Raw genomic sequence first — 21,291 nt, 5'->3', positions numbered from 1 at the left:
TTCCTCTAGTAAATAACTCTTGGAACTGTGAAGAAGTTTGGTTTGGGTTGGAAGACTAATGGCATCTGAAAGTAGATACATAGTTAAGTAGGGTAGAAAATAACAATATGTCAAAACATTTCAGAGACTTCTACTGATTTTTTTCAGAGCTTTAAACAGCTCTGAAGCATTAGGTCCCAGATGCAGAGAGATATCTTTGCCAAATTCTCTTCTCTCCTCCTGTAGCTTTAGAGAATGTAGAATTTCTAAAAACAGAAACTTTGGGACTGAGTGAATTGAGATTATCTTTTTTACATATATTCTGTTTATTGATGAGGATTGCTAAGGAGATTTAAGATTTCTCTTAGAATTATGAGAGATATAATTTTAATGAGAGAAACAAAATGTCACCGGGTTGATCCATTTGAATAGTTAAAATTTTAAAATATTGCACAGGCACACCATCGAGACATTAATTATTCTGTAGTCAAGTTTTCTGTGTACATTGTGAGTTTGATTTCTCTTCTGCACAAGCCTGAATCATGTGTTTTTCCTAGTTACAAAGGGTTTTCCTTCACATTTTCTCTACATTGTTAAAGTTTAGGCAACAATTGTTATCTCCACTGCCAAAAGCCAAGACGTGCTGCCAGATACAATATTTTCCTACGTGTATTTCCCCAGGAGACACATAAGAAAATGTCATGGTGGGGAAACTGAGGCCCTCTGTTTGGCCCTTGGGAGACTTTCTGATCTCTTTCAAGAGAATGAAGTAGCTCTGCAGAGAGTTTCTCTTCCCAAGGGGTAAGACCAATTCTCCTTTGTCTCCACACAAATCTCTGCAGGGCTTACTTCTGGAGATGAATAACAGGCCTGATTCAGATTGAAGTTGGGTTGAATACGTGAGTATGTATTCACATTAGATTTGACCTGACAATGAAGTAGGAATATGTTTTTTAAATGTACATTTAATCACTTAGAATATTAAGATGCCATAAAAGAACACATTTTCTAATTGGTACTCTAAAATTCTCAAGCTTGACCCCACTAAAGGGAGAGTGATTAATTTCTGTCTCAGCACTTGGACCTGACCATAGTGTAATTTCACACATAGCAGTAAGTATCTTTTTCAATGTCCGTGACCATAGAAAGACAAATGAGGCTAATATTATCTCAAAAATTTATACTATGGTTCCAGCATACAACTACAGTTCTACGTGTAGAAAATTATCATGTGAATCCTTGTATAATAACAGGGTTTTGTTGAATCTTGAAGTAAAACATGTCTATGTGCTTTAAAGAAAGCGTAACAAAAGCTGAGAGAGATCAGGAGATCTGAAGACGGTAACCAGGTAAGTGCTTGGAATAAAAAAAAAAAAAGACATATTCAAGAATCTTATCCTGGAGAACATTGAATGAATTTATATATCATACATTTAAACTCTTTTGGCCTTTAATTTTTTTAAACACACAGTGTGTTTAAGAAATTCTCAAATAAAGCAGGATGCACAAGAGTGACATATATTAATTACGATTATTCGGACTACATCCTCATATTATGTCCAGATATGTGTTACAGTCAAAGGCTGAAAGCAGGAAAGAACAAGGTAAAAATATGTTAATTGTGTTTTATATCTATACTTGTGTTCTTAACCCCATTTAAATAATTGAAATTGCCTTGATTAGTAGGTAGCTGCCATTTGAGAACCATTTTTGAGCCTTAATTCTTCTTATGAATGAAAACACAGCTGTAAAAATAGCTTCCATTTACTAACAGTCTGTCAATATAGCTGAATATCTAACTTTATAACTAGTTCAGTGTCAGACATACAAAGGGGTAAGAAATACAGTTTATTGTTCTTACCCATTGTGATACATAGATATGCCAAGAGTGTATACAAGGATACAGTACAAACACACAACCAGGAGGATCGTTTTAATATATCATTGGGATTTAGGCATTTGGAGAAAATCCCAACCTATAAGAAATCAATTTTAACCTAATAAAGGCATTAGTTATGCCAGAGAAATATAAACAAGAGAGATCACAGATAAAACAGAAATCTAGGAGTTGTCATTACATAAAACATAAACTTGATGTTGCTTACTCCTGATGTTCAACTTTACCTTTATCGTGAAATAATGAAATGTATGGCTTTCATACAAACAGATACGTATATCCTATGAACATTTAGTTCACAGATACACAAATTGAAATCAAAGGAAATCTTGGTTCAGTTAAATTAATCTTTGCTATTTTCATTAAAATTTTTTCAAGGACAAGAGTTCTGGATAAAACCAGAAAAATGATGCATTAGGAACATTGTAAAGACATTTATTGTCTTTATCAATATAGTCATAGGAAAGTAGGAGGGAGCTGACTAATGACATAGCCACATAGTGAAAGAATTAAAAATAACAAGAAAAACAAGAAGTATATCTAGTAAAAGTCAAATTCCTTTCCTATATGTGATCATTAGGTGAAAAGTGAGTTGCCTGCCAGTCACTAGACATATTTAAGTGGATGCTGGATGACAATTTTCACTTGTATATATGTATTATATAAACATCGATAGATATGTATATACATGTGTGAATACATATGCATTGAATATGTGAATGCATATTTGTGTAAATATATATTAAACATATCTGTGGTATATGGTTGTGATTGTTGGAGAAGGAATGGGAGAATGAAGCATCAATGGGGAGTTGCACTAGATGACCTCAAGGGACCTCTATTTGGATTCTAATTCATGAGGTATTTGGATATTTTTCCATCAAATCTTTACAGTTCAAAATAAAATTATTTTCTGGGCTTGGTTTAATTTGAGATGGAGCAGGCTGCTGTGGATTACTCCAGCCATTCATGATCTGATTTAAACCCTTGGTTCTAAATAGCAGCTGATTCTCTGAGGGCCAAATAAGCAAAGAAAATAGACCATAGGTCTACTTCAATCCCAACTCTAATTTCTGCTCTCTGTGGAGCTGTTTCCAATGCAGGCAACACACTCAGTAGCTAGCGGATTTTTCAGCTTCTCCAGTTTTCTTATGAATATATTATAAAGGGAACAATTTCTTTTAAAAGTTCCTGAATTACTTTCATTACCTTTTTTCTAGTTTTTAAAAGTACTGAACTTTAAAAAAGCAATGCAGCACATTGAATTTTGTTTAGAAAAAATGTTCCCCAAAATGTTTTGAACAATTAGAATATAAAAATTTGCCTTTTGTACTTAATTATAATTTCTTTGAATAAAAAGTGGACATTTAAAGCCCCTATGTAGGATAATACCACATCTGGAATTCCATGTTAGTGGTAGTGCAATAATACTTTAGGCAGTGTTTGTTTAATAGTTAGCAACAGTGCTTTAATGACTAGGGTCCTATTGAGAGGAAAAATAGAAAAGAACAAAGGGAGGGAAAGAAAGACATAACATAAACCCATACACTGTATCTAATCAGAGTGAATTACTGTGTTCACTCCAGTGTAACTTGATTCTACCTTAAAATGGTTTTTGAATGATAAGCTTACAGTCTGAGCAGGCTAGTATTATACAAAAGCAGAACTCAGGATGGATTGCAAAATATACCATCTACCATCTTAAAAACATATAATCTCTCTCTCTTTGTATATGTATATCTATACATATCGATAAGCAGCAGAAGACTAATTTGCTAATTCTAACATCAGGATGATTGATTTACGTACCGAGGAAGGGGATGGTAGAGGTCATAAGGCATGATCTGCTTGTATCCGTCACTGTTAGGAACAATAATGCCAACCCTCTGAGTAGAAGGTACACACAATAAAATAAACACTAAATGATTACATTATACAAATTTTTAATACAAATGCAAAATAACATTAATAACTTGTATCTGTAAAACAACACTAAAACAGTTTTATATTTTTATGCCAGCATATGCTTTAGGATGGGGCAAGTTCTTTGAAAGGACACCATTTACTATAATTAGTTCTCTGATCCAAGCAGGAAATACCATTGCAAAGGGTGGTGGCAAGAAATCTTGGCACCTCATCATTAACTATGACACAATAAGGTTGTAAATGTTCTTTAATCCCCAAATTATACATCCTATGAGGTCATTCTTATTATCATCATTATTCATGTTACTTCCAGATGCTTGCCAAGCAATTACAGTAACTGTCTCACTTCTGATGAAAGAGAAAGCTATTCAAGCCGGAGAATATGTACCTCAGAATTGACAATACTACGTAACTGCATTAGCTAGATTTCTTCTCTTGGCAGATCTAGGGATTTCACTAACACCTGGAAAGTAGCCACTTGGGTATTTTATAAGGGGAGGGGGAAACTACTGAACATAGTAGGCAATTATTAGCAAAGGGAAATTTCCTACCAAAATAAAGGTAGGCAGTTAAAATGAGATATTATGAAAAGTGGGTTTTTTGGTCTATGAAATATTATACAGTGTTAACTGCTGTTGCAGTGATGGTTGTGATTGTCATGGCTTGTTAGTACGTCTAGGACCCTGGGAAACCTGTGAGGTTTAGAGACAGAGTGACTGCTCAGGATCCACAAGACATATCATAGGCTGTGTGGAAGTTTCTGGAGGCCTTTAGGATCCCAATAAACTACTCTAACCTACTTCACTGATTTCAACTAAAGTCTCCAATTGGTAAGACTGGTGGGTCCCTGCAGAGGCCTAATTGTCTGGTTTGTGGCAGACTGATGATTCATGGTTTTTGGATAACACTGCTAGTGCAACAGCACCTTCATCAAGAGTGGGAGATGGAGATGCACAGATGTAAAGCACGGTAGCGCACAAGTGGAAGATGCTTATTTTGCAACTGATAAAAGATAGAAAGCTATTGAAGGAACTCATGTATTCTATCTGTGCCTCTGGGATAGATGAATGCATATATATTTATATATCTATATAATATCTATATATTCAATATAAATATGTTTATCTTTATATTTAAATAAATAAAGACTTCCATTTTTACTCATTCCTCTGATATAAGATGATATAGTAGGTTTAAAAATTATGGCTAGCAAATCCAGGTGTTTGGGTAGAAAGAGTGAGCCATGAGTGTGGATCACAAAGATAAAAACGGCACTGACTGGAGATGATGAAAGGTAAGAAGGAGAGACAGGGGGATAAAGGGGCCTGCATAGTTTCTGAAGAAATTACTGAAAGGTAAGGGGATATATGAGAGAAGTCAAATTTTGTTTTTTAAAAAATAGGAAACAAAGCAATTAAGATGGATATCTATTTGCAGGAGGGCAAGTCATTGGAGTACTAGCTTATTTATTTTACATGACTAAATGTTCCGTATTTATTTGTGTGAATAAGTTTTTTATACTCATTTGTGTGAGAGAATTTTCATGATGTGTGTGTGTGTGTATGTGTGTGCATGTGTGTGTATTAACCTTCAGTAACAATGTATAAGAAATAGGATGCTGCCTTTTGGGCATGCTCGAAATCCCACAGTTCTTCACACAAGAATGAAATGAACAGTCTTTAACCTTTTCTGTTTTTTGAGTTAACCATCCTATTTTTTTCTACCTTCCAACAGATAAGAAATCAGGTGAAAGCTTAATCCTTCCTTATGTTAGAATCATTCTAACATCTAGTAAGAATCATTTTTACATCTAGTAATAAAGGGAACTTTTTTCTAAAAGGACTATATTTTAAAGAATGCCAATCATCTTCCACAGTTCTTCTAGTAAGTTCGTAGATATACTGTTATCTAATAGTAGTCAATTAAGGAATAAATCAAGATGACTTTGAAATTATATTTTACCTTACTCTAGTATCTTTATTCATGCTACATCAATTTCTAAATGCAGAAATGCATACCATAGACTTCTCTCCCGAAAAAATTTATGGCTGTAATTTGTCATCTTCAATATTAGAATAAACTGTTGCAGATCTCTGTCAATTGATTTATCAGCTGATGATATTTAAAATGGAGACAGTAACATTGAAGGAGACAAGCTGAAGTGAAGGAGAATAAAAGGGAGAGTGTACAAAATTCAAGACGTTGAACTTTGCTTTGGACCGATTTAGAAATTATGTTTTTGTTTGAACAAGGAGCTTGAAACCTGGATTCAGCAAAACTATAGCTATATTTGTCTTCTATGACATGGGTCATGGTGAAGACTCATAAAATGACTCTATAGCACCTGTGAAAACAGAAAGATATCAAAACAATGGTGCTCTGTCCAGTCCTGCTAATGCATATTCGTGTGCACGGGCTCAGCTCTCTCTGGGGTTCATGTCATGGCCCTAGCCTTTCACTACACTGTTACTGGGGGGAAGCAAGCTTGCCTGAAGTTAACTTCCTATTGCTTACCTATTGCTTACTTTTTTTCTTAGGCAAAGTGCGAATCATAAAGAATAATGAAAAATAATGCAATTTCGGGACTTTAAGAAGTTCTCCCCATGTTTAGGTCTCCTTGTGGGTGTGTATGCATATATGCATGCATTCAGACGTGCATCTGAATATGTGGGGTGTGGTGAAGGAGGCAAAAATGATTTATAAAAATGATCACAAAGGGAAAAGATAGAAGAAACAGTTGGCTTGGGGGTAAAACTCATTCTCCACTGCCTTCACTATGCTGACCACTACGCTCACAGTTCTCACATTGTTTCTCTTACACTGGGCAGTAACGTGACTCCATCTAATATCCCCATCATCGGGGTTGTGGTGGTAAGAAGAGAAGGTGAGCATGAGCAAGTGATCATTCTGGAGTGATGTCGTATACGTAGAAAAGGCATCCCATCTCATCCTCTAAAAATACACGTCTTACTGAATTGTCCAATGGCAATTCAGGAGAATGATTCAGTTATGACAAGTTTATATAATGAAACATTATGCAGCACATGGACATAATGGTTTTTGAATCATTTTTAATGACATGGAAAAATGCTCAATGTAATGTTAACTAAAAATAATTGACTATGAAATAGAATGTATGATACAATCTATAATACTAAGAAAATATATAGATGGTGTACATATCTATGCATTTTCATAACTTGCATATGTGTATTCCTGTGACACACGTATACACACATATGTATACATGCATATATGTGTGTACACACATATATAAAAAACTGTCAACAATAGTTATTGGTGTTTGGCTTATGACTATTTTTTGCTTTCTTTTTAAATGTTTTTCTGTTTTCTAAGCTTTCTATATTATCTTTTACAATCACAACAATTAGAATATTCAAGTATGAAAAAATTCAAATCTAAGAAAGCAAAAGACAGAAACTTTGGAACTATGATGTAAGTGGATGAAATGAGGCCATCACCTCAAATTCCATGTGTCACTTCAAGATCATTGAGTCTGTGCAGAAGTGATCTAAGATGCTACTTTAGAACAGGAGTCCTCAGTGTTAAAAAACAAAAAACAAACAAAAAAAACCAAGCCAAAATTGGGCTCACACTGATCAGTTGTAGAATTTAACTATTGTGATACATCTCTCTTTACAAGAAAAATCCTAAAGTAGTTAAGTCCATGGACACCTAATTTACCGGGGTTCTGGGGTTTTTTTGTTTTGTTTTTTGTTTTGTTTTGTTTTCTTGTTTTTTGAGACGGAGTCTCACTCTGTCGCCCAGGCTGGAGTGCAGTGGCACGATCTGGGCTCACTGCAAGCTCCGCCTCCCGGGTGCACGCCATTCTCCTGCCTCAGCCTCCTGAGTAGCTGGGACTACAGGCGACCGCCACCACGCCTGGCTAATTTTTTGTATTTTTAGTAGAGATTGGGTTTCACCGTGTTAGCCAGGATGGTCTCAATCTCCTGACCTCATGATCTGCCCACCTCGGCCTTCTAAAGTGCTGGGATTACAGGCGTGAGCCACCGCGCCTGGCCAGTTCTGTTCTTTTTATAATGAAAATGAGCCATAAAGAGATCCTTTTATGGTTTCAAGGGTTTCTTTCAGTGAATCTCTCAGGACCTCTTGCCTCTTCTCTGGAACTGCAAATCTTCATTTCTGACTTCCTGATAACTAGATGTGCTCTAGGCTTTTCAAGTTCAGTGCATCCCAGGACAATTCATTATTTGGCCCTGCTTCTTCTCCTGTGATCACGACTACCATTCAGGCATGGCCATTCTCCTATCCACTGTACACTGGGGCTATCTTCACCACTCAGTTCTTCCAGCTGTCATCACAACACCAGCAATGTTTGACAAGTAGATCTCCTCCTGACACAAGTTCAGGCACTTTCATACCAGTCTCCTAACAAATCAGTCCAGTCTACTCTGCTGCCAAAGCACCTAATATTTCACTTCACCATTTAGATGACTCACGTGGTTCCATAATGCCCACCGAAATTTATTAGTCAAATTCTACTTCTCCTAAATTCTTGCCTATTTTCTCTCTTAACATCTAGCCAGAAATTCTCTCTCCTTCTTCTCAACACCTGTAATACTAACTCCTCTCTTCACTTTTAACTGTGTACTATTGGCCCTTTATATCCATGGGTCCTGCATCCATGGATTCAACCATAGCCTGAAAATATTTGAAGAAAAAAAATGGATGGTTGCATCTGTACTGGATATGTACAGATGTTTTCTCTCATCATTATTCCCTAAACATTATAGTATAGCAATTATTTACACAGCATTTACACTTTATAAGGTACTATACATAATCTAGAGATGATTTAAAGTACACAGAGGGTGTATATAGGTCACATTCAAATACTACACCACTTTATATATGGAAGGCACTTGAGCATCTGTGGCTTTTGGTATCTGTGGAGGTGGGGATGGGGTGGGTCCTGGAACCAATCCCCCATGGATACTGAGGGCCAACTGTACTAACTTCTAACTATTGCACAAGTTTTTCTTTAGTTTATCACCATGAGTCAGAAGCTATATTGGTTCTTTATTGCATCTCTTAGGACAGTGTTCTGCACACAGGTGATTAGTAAATAACCATTGAGTGAACTTATGTCATCAGTGTGCAGATGCAAAGGCAAGTAATGCAACCCCATCCAAAATTAAAACAAAAAAGCAAAAACAAGTTTTTAAAAGCTAGTTAGGAAAGGAGGGAAAGAAACTCCCTAACTGCCGCTGTTGTGCACATATTCAGTCCCATGCTTTGCCTTTTGCTGGCCCTGCCGTCTTTGAGAGAGGGCAGTCTGATATGGAGAGTGGTCTGGCAGTTTAGGAAGGCTGTTCTGGCAAGCAGGGGTGATTGCCTGATGTGAGCAGAGAAAGGACAGATTAGTGACTGTGCTTCCATCCTGCTTAGGTTACCTCTGTATCTTTTCATTGGCTATCTCCCCGAAATAACTCTGAAAGCTTTTTAAAAGATCTTCTTTTCTCTCTTTCTCATGTGTCTTTCAGATACCACGCTGCTTTGGACAACTCAACCTGCCCTGGACAGTGTGGGGGCCTAGATTCTAGTTTATTCATTTTTACCTTTGCCATGGCACCAAGCACAGAACCTTTCACAAAATAGGTGACTATATTTTTTAAAAAATGAACAAAATTGTGTGTAGTAGAAGGGTCTCTTGTATAGAAAATGGTGCTCCATATTCTCTAGATGTCCTCAGGACAATAGAAACCAGTCTATTTCTAAGCAACAGTTTAGAAGAGTACAGAAGAGAAATAATAAAAAGTTGGAAGAGATAAAAGCACTTTACTATTTCATGAGTAGCAAAGCACGGAGGATCTAGCCATAATGAGGAAAAGGATCACATGAGAGGCTGGGAGTTGGAAGGTCAGTACTCCTCTCTGCTACTTTCTTTTTATGTTACCTTGAGTACCTTACATCAAGGTTTGGCCATCTGCAAAATCTAAGTACTGGATGAGATCAGGAGTTTTAAGATGAAGTAAGAGTAGGTGCCTGGAAACCCATGCTATTGGACTCTATCTTACCTGCCCCTTCCTAGTGGCTACTGAGGGTAGAACTCAGAGCTTAGTGGACCACAGCTTGAAAACCACTGAACTAAGATAATTCTCTCAAAATTTCTCCTCCTGTAACACTTCATGACTTCTTAAAACACAGAGAACTTCCCTAACATGTACAGAGGCAAGTTAGGATCCCGCAAATAGAAAATATTCTATAATTAGGTACCATTTTTTAAAAACCATAAACTAAGCAGCAACATTCATTTATCTGGGCTTCCACTGAAATCAGATCAAAAGGAGTCTGCTTTATGCAGATCTGAAAACAGTTTTTTAGATACAAGTTCATTTTCTGTAATAAACTAAATACTGAAGCGTTTTAATATTTTGGGTCAAATCATTGAACACTTCCTCACATCTACATTTCTGGGGTTAAACATTCTTGGTATTAATGAATGTAATTTCTGAACTGCTTTTAAATAAGTGGGACTAATATTTCCTCGGTCTTTGTTTACTTCTTTCTGCACTGAGTGATTTAGCCATTGTTTGATTTGAGTAAACATCAGTATTTACACTTACATGAAAGAGGCTTGCGTAACCTGGGTATGTGGTCAATTCAAACACCCAGACTTGGCATTGGTGTGGTTAGCAGTTCTGTGCTGGCTGGCTGTGCTGTTCTACGTTGGGTTGGAACCAGATCTTACAGGTTGCTGAAGGCATCATGCAGAACAAGGATGACTGTGGGATTTGACGGCATGAAGGCTGCACCAGGGATCAGGTAGCCTGTCTTTATGTAGCGATGCTGTGGAACTGGAAGAACTTAGATCCACATCCCAATTTGCTTTTGCAGAGTGGCCCTAACACTTAACCTCTCTGAGCTTCAGTTTTTTCATCTGTAAAATATAGGTGACAACCCCTGACCCGCTAACCTAGGGATTGTAAAACTAAATAAGATAATGGATGTGAAGGCACTTTATAAACTTCAAACCGAAGTGACATTGGGCAAGTTGTTTTACCAGTCTGTTTCTCAATTCAATCATGATAGCTGGTGTTTGGTGAGTGCTTGACACCTTACTAAGGACTTTACATATGTTATCTCATTAATTCTCACAGTTACTCTCTGACAGGAATATTATATTTATTTTACAGATGGCAAAACTCAGGCCTAGATAAGAAGTTACTTAGCTAGTAAAGTCTTTTGGCTACAAACGGACGGACTGAAGTTAAAAATGAGGATGGTAACAATACCTACTCTATTAACTCGCAGGCCAATTAAAAGAATTACACAAATAATTACACTTTTAAAAGCTTTAAAGTGTACCATAAGAAGTGATATTACTATTAGGGATGATCCAGCTTTGCAGAAAATTGAATTTCCCAGATAATTGAGTTATAGTTGATTATGTAATTGTCTGATGACGTGTGGTGTATCTATAAGCATGGGAAGGGTATGATCATGCATTCTAAGAAGCACCCTAACTTTGCTTCATTTATCTCATTATGAATAATACATGAATGTGGAAATGGGATTTTATGGGTATTTTTTTCTTATTGTTTACTAATTACTGCACAAAATAGTATACTTAAATGAGGTTCATCAAAAGGTAAGGAGTTGTTACTTTTCTAAATCATTTACTTACTGTAGTAAAACTAAAAGACCTCCATAATTAAGAAAACATTTCATTATGTTGTAACTGCTAAATAAGTCAACCATTTTCTTGTCCCTACACTGAGTTTTTTCTGGAGACATACCTGGCCTAAATCCCATGTAAATTAAATGGCAACGTCTCACAGCTGGTAAAGTAGAGGTTATCAGACACTTGTGAACTGAGACTTCAGGAGTTGCCAATTATCTTAATTTCTTGTGATCATTATATTTAAAACATCTGATAAATGTGATTTACTCTCAAGATTAGATTTTCCTAGGACTTACAGCTCCTGGTGTTAAAACCACAATAGAGAACCATCTTTCTAGACCCATATAGAATTCTAGAGTTCCATCTTTTCCTTTTATGGATGAGAAAGCTGATTTCTAGAGAGCTTAGGAGTTTCTCTGAGCTAACATCAACATCATCATAACCATGATCTTAGTCATTATAGCTGCTGCAGCTAACATTTATTGAGTGCTTATCATGAGTCAGGCACTGTGCTAAGCTCTTTAAATGTATTATGCCATGTATTCCTCATGACAACTTTATGAGGTAAGTATTGTTATTATCCTCACTTCACAGGATGAAAAATCTGAGGCTTAGTGGGAATAAGGAATTTGCCAAAGGCGACTCAACTATAAGTGACAGAGCCAGGGTCTCAAGCCAGGACGTTTTATGCCAAAGGCCCACTCTTAAACATCAGGCTATATTGCCATGGACTAGTTGGTCACCAAGTTAGTGTGAGAATCAGGATTTTACATGCCTACTACACATACCGCTTGTTCTAATGCAGAGTATTTCTTTATAGTTGCATTCGAGTTTAATTGAGACTTTTTTTTTTTTGGTTCCTGGCCAGAGATAATTGATGCAATTTACTGTGAAACTAAATGGAGCTGGACAAAAAATAAAAAATAAAAAAGTTCACTTGAACTTGCCAAGAATTGCCGCTTGGTGTATACAAGTTTGGGCATTTGCTTAGGACTGTTGCTCTGAATTCCTTGAGGGAAGGGGGAATCTGGATGCAGTTTCAGCTAGAAACAGATTTGTTTGCTAATAATTGTGGCCATGATAGTGTGATGAGTGAGAGCTTTTTTCACTTGTCCACCTCTTGCCAATTTAAGCCCCCTTCATTACTGCCTTGGAGGGAAAACTAAAGGTCTGTGCCAAAAAAAAAAAAAAAAAAAAAAAAAAAAAAAAATTCTGCAAAGGTGGTTCTCTGTCTCACAAAGAGTAACTTGCACAAATTCCTCCAGACAGCCTTAACTGTCTCACTGTCTCACAGACTAAGATATGTAAGGCTAAATGTTGTATATTTTACATCTAAAGCTGCTTTGAAAACGTCAAGGTGCTTATTAGCTGAATTCATGCTATCCCTTTTTAGTTGTTGCTGAACCACAGGGCTTACACTTGGAGGCTTTCTGGTCACATGATGGACCTGACCTTTCACCCAAGAGGTAAAAATGCCACACATCACTGCACAAATTCCAAAAAAATTTCCCCCGGTGTAAGACAGAAGCTTTGATTATACCATGGTAGGCACAAGAGAGGATTTTACATTTGACTAGATCCTAAATATCTTAGTTACATGGGAAAGCACACAGAACATAGTGTTAAATGTATAAAGCAGAAAATAAATGTGCGCTAGATCCCTCACATGCAGGAGGGGTATGTCTCTGGTCTTCTGGGAATGCCCATTGGGACTACCAGTAGAACATGTAATACACTGTGTACAGAGCATATGATGGGCTTAGTGATGTCATAGCTCTGAGTCACTAATGAAAAACCTTATTAATTTTAGCTAAAAGTCATTAAATCTTTATACTTTACTTTCTCTTCACTTCCCTTATAAGGATTAAATTTTGGCTCCCTGTTTGAGACAACTTTTGGCCAGGAAACAAAGTGTTTTATCACTTCAGAAAAATGACTGTGTAAATGACACCAGCAGAGAGCAACAAAGCCTCCTTGGGATGAAACTGCTGGGCAGCCAGCAAGGCTCAACTGTTGGTCTTATAGTCCAGTGGACTTAAATTCCTACCTCAGCACAATGTTGAGTTACTATGTGTCATGGATATTCAGGCTTGCTTTTGGAAGAATGAAAACCAAGAATGCCAAATTATTCAATGCCAAATAAAGTATGATCTCAATTATGTTATGAGCTATAGACAAGACTGGAAAGAAATACAGCAAAAGCATTAACAGAGGTTCTCTGCGGGCATTGGGGATTATTAGTGAGTTCATTGTTTTCATTACAGTCTTTTAACTTATCAACATTTCTAAGTTAGCACTTAGAATCAGCAAAAAAGCCATAAAAACATAAAAATTATTTTGAAGAGTATAGGCGAGATGTCAACAATCTCTCCAGTCTCAAGAACTAGTAGATGAACTAATCCACCACCATGGAAGCCAGTGGATGTTGTCAGTGAGTGTAAGAAGGAGGAACAAAACATGAGATGGGAAAGTAAAGAAAGAAGATGGTGGGAACAAAAGGAAAAGAGAATGAGAACCAAACAATAGACAGATGTGTGGAGTGAGATATTCCTGAGACCCCTCCATGCCACTGGTTGCGTTCTCTGTTGATTTCAGACAATTTCTAGAAGTTGTTAATGTATTTAGGAAGCTGTTGTAAACTTCCTAAAACTAAAATAATGACTGATATTTACAGTCATTGAGTTTGAAGTTGGAAGGGAGCATGGATACAATCACATGCAGTGACTAGAAACATCCTGGTCGTTGGGAGGCTTTATATTGTGTAAAAGACCAACATATATAGACCCAATGTTGATGATATTTATGATTTTAGTTGATTAGTTCAAATGTATAATGTTTACTTTTTATAAAGCAAAATAATGAGAATAGGGAAATTATTTTGGTAAACACAAAAAGTAGATGTCAGGGATTATGGCTACTGGTGGCCATGTCTAGTTTATTTCTTCTTTGTTTTGGTTTTAGATATGTAGTAATAAGAAAATTCTTATTATCACAGAGAGTGTTTGGTAGTGAAAACTGTTTTTACAGCTTACCTTGCAATCTTAGGGTAGTTATTTTTTCAACTAGACATAACCGAGGAACTCAATCATGAGGGCAAAAGCATTTACTTTGGTAGTACCACACTTAAAATTGTTATAATTTTTATAATTTAACTTAGTGTGAATCAGTTAAAATTAGTTTAACATGTTTGAATATATTTTTTTGTGAATTATTATTTTAAAAAACTTTAAAATACATAAAACAAAATTTAATTAAAACAACTGTGGAACAACAGGCTCTGTGGGCACAGTTTGAAAACCACTAATTTGACAACAAATGACTCTCTCTTCCCATTTTGTGGGTGAGAAAATGGAAGCCCAGAAGGGTAAAATAATAAATATAAGGTTGTAGACTTAATTGTTTGATGCAGTTTTTGCCGTCAATGACACTTGCAAGCCTTGATAGGGAATAAAGTTGGCTAACTGGGACTTTGCTTTTTAATTTTTTAAATTTTTTTCCTTCTCTTTTCTTACTACAAGTGATTCTACTTTTAAATACTATAATAGGTAAAAATCCTAGTGTGATTCAGGAAAAATGAATAAATATCTCAGTGGCTAGATATAATAATTTTTTTTTGAAATTAAAAATATGTGATTTTATACCAAGAATATTGGTTTTCCCTTTTGGGAATTTCTAAATTTGGACACAAAAGTGTTGGTGGAACGTCATTGTTCGCTCTTGATTTTACTATTAGACCATTAAATCTAAGTGAAAAAACAGTTTCCTGAGGGTTTGATTCCACAATGGCTGATGGAAGAGCAGATCTGTTTTATGGAGTCTCTTCTACCTACTTTGCTTAGACCATCACTTTGTATTTTCTTAGAATTCAGAAGCGTTGCTTTGATTACAGGTATGCAAAAGAGTTCAATGAATTTCATGGCAATTTCTGAAGAATCTTAACCTCAGAGTAGCATACTTATATTTTCTGAAGCAGCTGTCCCTTAGACCTTTCTACTGCTAGTCTTCATTTTCTCAGCTTTGTCTAATTACTTCTTCAACAAAAAAAGCAGCTTCTGGACATTTGCCTATTTTTTCTTTTTCCTTTTCTCACTTATCTTTCTTTGTATCTTTCTTTTTTAAGTAGCCACCGGTCCCAACATTTATTCATGTGCTGTATTAAATGTTTTAAAATAACACAGGACATAGAAAAGGTAGAAATTGCACAGGCAGACTTCTTTCACTGTAGAATGGCCTTTTGCTTTGGGTAATAAGAAATAGGCCAAAAAGTTTCTCCAACAGACAAGAGTAGGTAAAAATCAGAGGCGAGAAAGACTGAGTAAATATTATTATAAACATTTCTTTAAAATTGTTAACAAAATGCTTTTACTTCACATAACTCTCTTCCATGGCCATCTCTTAATTGACATTTTTTTTTTTTCCTAGTGGAAAAAAGCTTTATGAAGTTGTGGGAAGTGAAACTGTCATTTCTCCTAGAAATATACGTACAAATTTTCATGGAAATGTGTAAAAGACTTTCAAGGTCTCTCTAGGGCTGACTCGACCTGTCTGAATTAGGATAACTGTGCCTTTCACACACTGGTCTTCCTATTACAGTTATACACAAAAAATGTATAAGTAGAATAATTTTAAAATGAAATCAAATTGCATGGGTTATAACTATCTTGGCTAAAAAATTTCAAACCCGTAAGATTTCCAAAATAAAGAAATCCAAGCACAATTTCAACACCTTATTCAGTTTTTATATTGTATCCAATTTTTAATATATAATTTTCTGATGTAATATGATGCTAAATTAAACTTCACCTAAATTTTACAGTTATAAAATATCTATTCTTTTTGCTCCTTTAATGAAAACCTGTTATTCTGAGTTCACTTTTATGAGGTAGGGAATATGGTTCCTGTGAATTAATTAATAACAGCAATCTCATATCACATGCAGCACTTAGCATTCATAAATGTAAAGATAGAAGAGTATAGGAACATACACCTTAAGAAATTAACAGCAGAAAACAAAGACAAAAATTGCATTGCTTGTAACTTCAAAATAGACTGACTTGCATCAACATTGCCCAAGTCATATTTTAATGAGTTGAAGCTTTCTTTTTATGCATACATCATTAGTATACTATGATTTAAAAAAAAAACACTGGGATGTTTCTCAGAAATCCAAGGAGTTTGAAAATGAATCTGTGTCTTTTGGTATTCCTGACTGCTTTTGTAGGGGAAGGCTTTTCTTATATTCTCTCTCATAAGCTGAGGATGAGTAAGCGACGCTATACTAAAGAGAATCACCAGCAAGTGTTGTGACTGCAAAGGCAAATGTTACACCCATGAAAAGATTCTTGACCTGCACTTCCATGACTACTCATCACCTGAGATATTTCATTCATCAGGCAAATTCTTAACCCTGCAAATAATCTGAGGGCTAACTGTGGATTCCAAAAAGCAAATAATCATGTGTGAAAGTGTCAAGTGCCTGCTTAAAGCTTCTAATTTAAAAGACGTTTTAAGAATCTGACTACTGGGAATAAGCTCTGTTTTCTCTTTAGCAAAGACTGAGTATGTTCAAAGGTAACAGAACTGTTCTAAGGCTGGTTTTGACACTATATAATCAGTGTGGACAGGCTAGAAGGGATCAGCTGTAGCCCTGAAATATGGTCTTCTCTGATCATGTCCCTGATCGGGAACAGAGATAAAATGGAAAAAATCCTGAGAACATTGTGTCATCACATTGGTTAAGAACGTTGAATGGTCCATTGGCCTGGACCTTGTTAAGGAAAGAAACAAGGAACCAGAAGGAAAGGAAATCAGAAGAGAAAATGATTCTGAAGAGCATGTCACCTGCTGCTTTATAAAAGGAAAATCTGTAGACTCTGAGATGGCCTCACATAGCAGCAAGAGCAGGAAGCATGGGTACTAATACATGATTAGTAATGGACACTGGACAGCAACGCTATTTATGTTTCATTTCATTTTATTTTCAATTAAAATATTTCATTTTAATTTAAGAAACCTATTTGGAACTTGAGTTATGTTTATGACAAATGAACTAGCAAATTTGACTGACCTGGCTGGACAAGGATCCAAGTTGCACTCCTGAAGCTTGGGTTTGGGTTTGATGTTCTCTGGATAATAGTGACAGTATTGGTCAGCAACCACGCGGTTGCTCCTCAGATCATAGCACTCAGCCGATGTCAGCTGATAACCTGTAGTATCAAACCATCCAGGCAAGTTTAAACGTACATGCCAATGTAATATATTTCTTTATGCATTTTGGCCAGCTCATATCAATGGAAATTATTCCCCAATGCCTTAGTCATTTCCAGGAAAAAAAGACACATAATTGGAAGGCTCATTAATTTTTGCAGACCTCAAGTACTGTGCTTTTCTCAAGTAATCCACTCAAATCTTAATAATTATATTATATAATTAGACTTGAACTACTTAAGGGCCCAGCCAGATAATAAGACTGTCGTGAGAACTGTTCTTGTTATTTCCTTTATATGATCTAAAAATATAATGCAGAATTCTATATCCAAAAAAGATCATCAGTATTTACCAACCATCTTATACAAGAATGCTAAATTACCTCCTTAGTACCTGGGGCACTAGGCAGAATAAACTCCCAAATAAATAAACAAAATAAATCCCACATTGCTCCCCTTGCATATGAGGGGCCAGCACAGGATCAGGTCCCACCAGCTGCCTGGGAATGTTACTTTTGCTAAAATTCAACCTGAGTGGGTTGAGTAAATGGACCACTGAGATTCCAACAGTGGACATCACAAATCCTGTTTCCCTGCAGAATTAATAAAAATACCTCCCTGTTACTGTTCCATTTTTGTTATATTCAAAATCTTCTGTCATTCTCTTTAAAAAGTCTCCAGCGAATATTTCTTAGCCTCTACCCACAAATTGTCATTGTTTAAAGAGGCCTCTCTTCAAAAAAAGTATTGTTGAGTAATAGTCAATTCTCTTCCTATGTTTTATCTTTCCTACCTGCCTTTTCATTGTCCTGTGGATTTCTGGTAGGGTAGTAATCAAGACTTAGATTCTTGGGGTGAAAAATAAAAGTACATAGAGAATTTTTAAAAATTAGGCTGTTTATATCATTCTTACCCTAATTAATCTGCCAAATATATTATCCCTAGCAGGTGGGTTGAGTGCTGTTATTGCTAAATCTATATTAGGAAGCAAGATTTAAATCATTAAGGGACTTGCAAAAGATTTTAGGAAATCAGAAGGAGGTTTATGAGCCAGATTTCCTGGCTTAAGGCTGTGTTCTCAGACCACCCACAAAAATTAATTGTTCATTAAAGACCCTAAAAAAAGGCCTTTTAAAATTTGACTATAAAGATGAAAAGCATGAAAAGTAATGAAAGCAATGGATAAGAACACTTTTTCCATCTAATATTTGTTTTATAAAAAAAATCAAGTAGCAAAATGACATTTTAAGTAAGTAAATGTGCTTTTACTTTTCAATCACATTGTACTCAAAAAGCATCTAATTTTATAACAGGCTAATCATTTTATAATTTTCCAGATAATAATTTCTACACAGGGACAGAATTTATCACATAGTAAAATACAGGAACAACACAGTAAGTTATTAATCTGAGATGATTATTTTTCAAAATCAAAATTTGTCAGCCTAAACCTGTTGCTTTGAAGCTATTATAGCATGGATACAATGAAGGGTTAGAGCAAAAATGAAGGAAATGACTAAAATCATCAGAAAATCATGTTTTCTAAAGTTTCATATGGTATTTGGAGTAGCAATTTTTACACTAAGCAAAATGTCCAACCAGTTGAATCTGGAATCAGAAACAGAGAAGACAACTTAGAGATCATTTCTTCAGTAATTTTCAAGCTGGAAACTTCAGTAAATTTCAAAATAAAGTGGAAGGACGGCTGGTCTCCACATCCCTCACACCTTCACTCAGAACAGTCTTCCTTTTATCCTGGCTTCATAATTAAGGTTTCCTTTGAAGCAAGGTTTGATATCCAGAAACATCTGAAAACCACTGATAGTTCTACTTTTTCATTTCGATGTGAGGAAAATGAGGCCCAAAGAAGTAAGATATATGTGAATCTAACATCAATGTTTTTATTATGTAGTGAACTATTATCAAGGTTGCTGACATCATACTCTAATAGCAGCTGTATGTGTGCATATAATTGAAGTGCTATTTCTCACAAAGCATGGTTTTCATTTCTACAAAAGAAAAAAAAACCTTAGATTCTTTCCTTGAAACTATTTCCTACGCTAGTCATTAGTAAATATATCAAAATAATGTATTCCCATGGAACATCAAAGTAATTGACAGTTCGTTTTTAAACAAAGCAATTTTCTTTTTTGAAACAAAGCAATTTTCTTTTTTTTTTTTTTTTTTGAGATAGAGTCTTGCTCTGTCACCCAGGCTAGAGTGCAGTGGTATGATCTTCGCTCACTGCAACCTCTGCCTCCTGGTTTCAAGCGATTCTCATGCCTCAACTTCCCAAGTAGCTGGGATTACAGGCTCGCACCACCACACCAGCTAATTTTTGTATTTTTAGTAGAGATGGGATTTCGCCATGTTGGCCAGGCTGGTCTTGAACTCCTGGCCTCAAGCCATCCTTCTGCCTTGGCTTCCCAAAGTGCTGGGATTACAGGCGTGATCCACTGTGCCTGGCCAGCTAAATGATTTTCTATTCCTGACAGATGGAACAAGTAGAAACACTCATTCTATCGAAATGCTTAAAATGTTGAATTGACAGTTTTTTATCAACTGAGTAAAAGTATTTCATGGCACTTCTACTGACTTCTTTCAAGCTAAAATCCAACTTTGCTCCATAGAACCACATTTTTCAGTGGTTTGTTTACATTGTGCAGATAGAAAAACATAGGTAAAGATGAATTACATCATACAATGTTTCCCAAAAATTTATCATTTATCTCCATTTTGAGGTACTATCCTTTTATATCTTATCAAATTAATCTAGTGATACTTCTGTGGATTAGCTAAAGTCAGCCAATTAACTGGTTTCTATGAAACTAGAGCTAGAATTTATTTGATGTGCTACTTTTCAAAAGAACAGACATACAATTTTATATCCATTACATTAGAAAAACTTAGAAAAACGATAATCCACAAATACTGACTCAGTTGGCAATGAATCTAAAATATTCACACACTGATTGTTATCCTTCTGGAAAGAATTTGGTAATGCGTGCCAATAGCCATAAAAATTCTGAAATTCCTTGATCTAATAATCTCACTCCTGAGTATTTACACCAAGAAAATAATTTGAAAGGAGAAAAATACTTAGGTATTAAGTTATTCATTGCCTTATCAAAGCATAAAAGTTAAAGGAACTAAATGATTTGCTGTAGGGAAATGTCTAAATAAATTATTGGGAAATAATTCAATGTAATTATTATGTAAACACTATAATTATGATGAGCAGAAAATGAGGAAAAATAACCTTCTGTGGTAACACAAACGCCTTTTCTAGTAAACAAAATGCTGTTCGTGTTACAAATATGATGGAGAGAGACAGGAGTTTATTTTGTGACTTTTCAGGAGAGATGCATTTTAATGAATAAATAAAGCAAATGGCATTTCTTTTACTGCATGGATGATGGAGTGGAGTTGAAAAATAACTGAGCCTAAGTCTAAAATGCAGAGATTTTTTTTTTTCCTGGTAGCAAACTATTTTCTCTAATTAAGGAAGCCTGATAAACACTCTTTAATTGATAGCTGAATAGATGACTTTACTTCAATTACATGAGTAGTTTACATATAAGTGAATGGACCTGCCTGCTTCAGGACCAAACTGCTGC

General features: G+C 35.6%; 1 protein-coding gene across 3 annotated transcripts in view; it reads right to left on the bottom strand.

The window, feature by feature from the left end:
• The window catches only part of ADAMTSL1 (ADAMTS like 1), a 419,132-nt gene that overhangs the window by 216,837 nt on the left and 181,004 nt on the right, over positions 1-21,291 (bottom strand). For 2 of the 3 annotated variants that reach the window (XM_007969153.3, XM_007969155.3), the window contains exons 9-10: positions 17,536-17,674; positions 3,686-3,736 (exon numbers count right to left, since the gene is read on the bottom strand). In XM_007969153.3, coding sequence (XP_007967344.3) covers positions 3,686-3,736; positions 17,536-17,674 — 190 coding nt within the window. The remainder of the gene's footprint in view (positions 1-3,685; positions 3,737-17,535; positions 17,675-21,291) is intronic. The other variant, XM_007969154.3, reaches the window with a different exon arrangement.

The sequence above is a fragment of the Chlorocebus sabaeus genome, chromosome 12 (genome assembly GCF_047675955.1).
Source record: "Chlorocebus sabaeus isolate Y175 chromosome 12, mChlSab1.0.hap1, whole genome shotgun sequence".
Lineage (NCBI taxonomy): Eukaryota > Metazoa > Chordata > Mammalia > Primates > Cercopithecidae > Chlorocebus > Chlorocebus sabaeus.
This window is presented reverse-complemented; position numbering and strand designations above follow the sequence as displayed.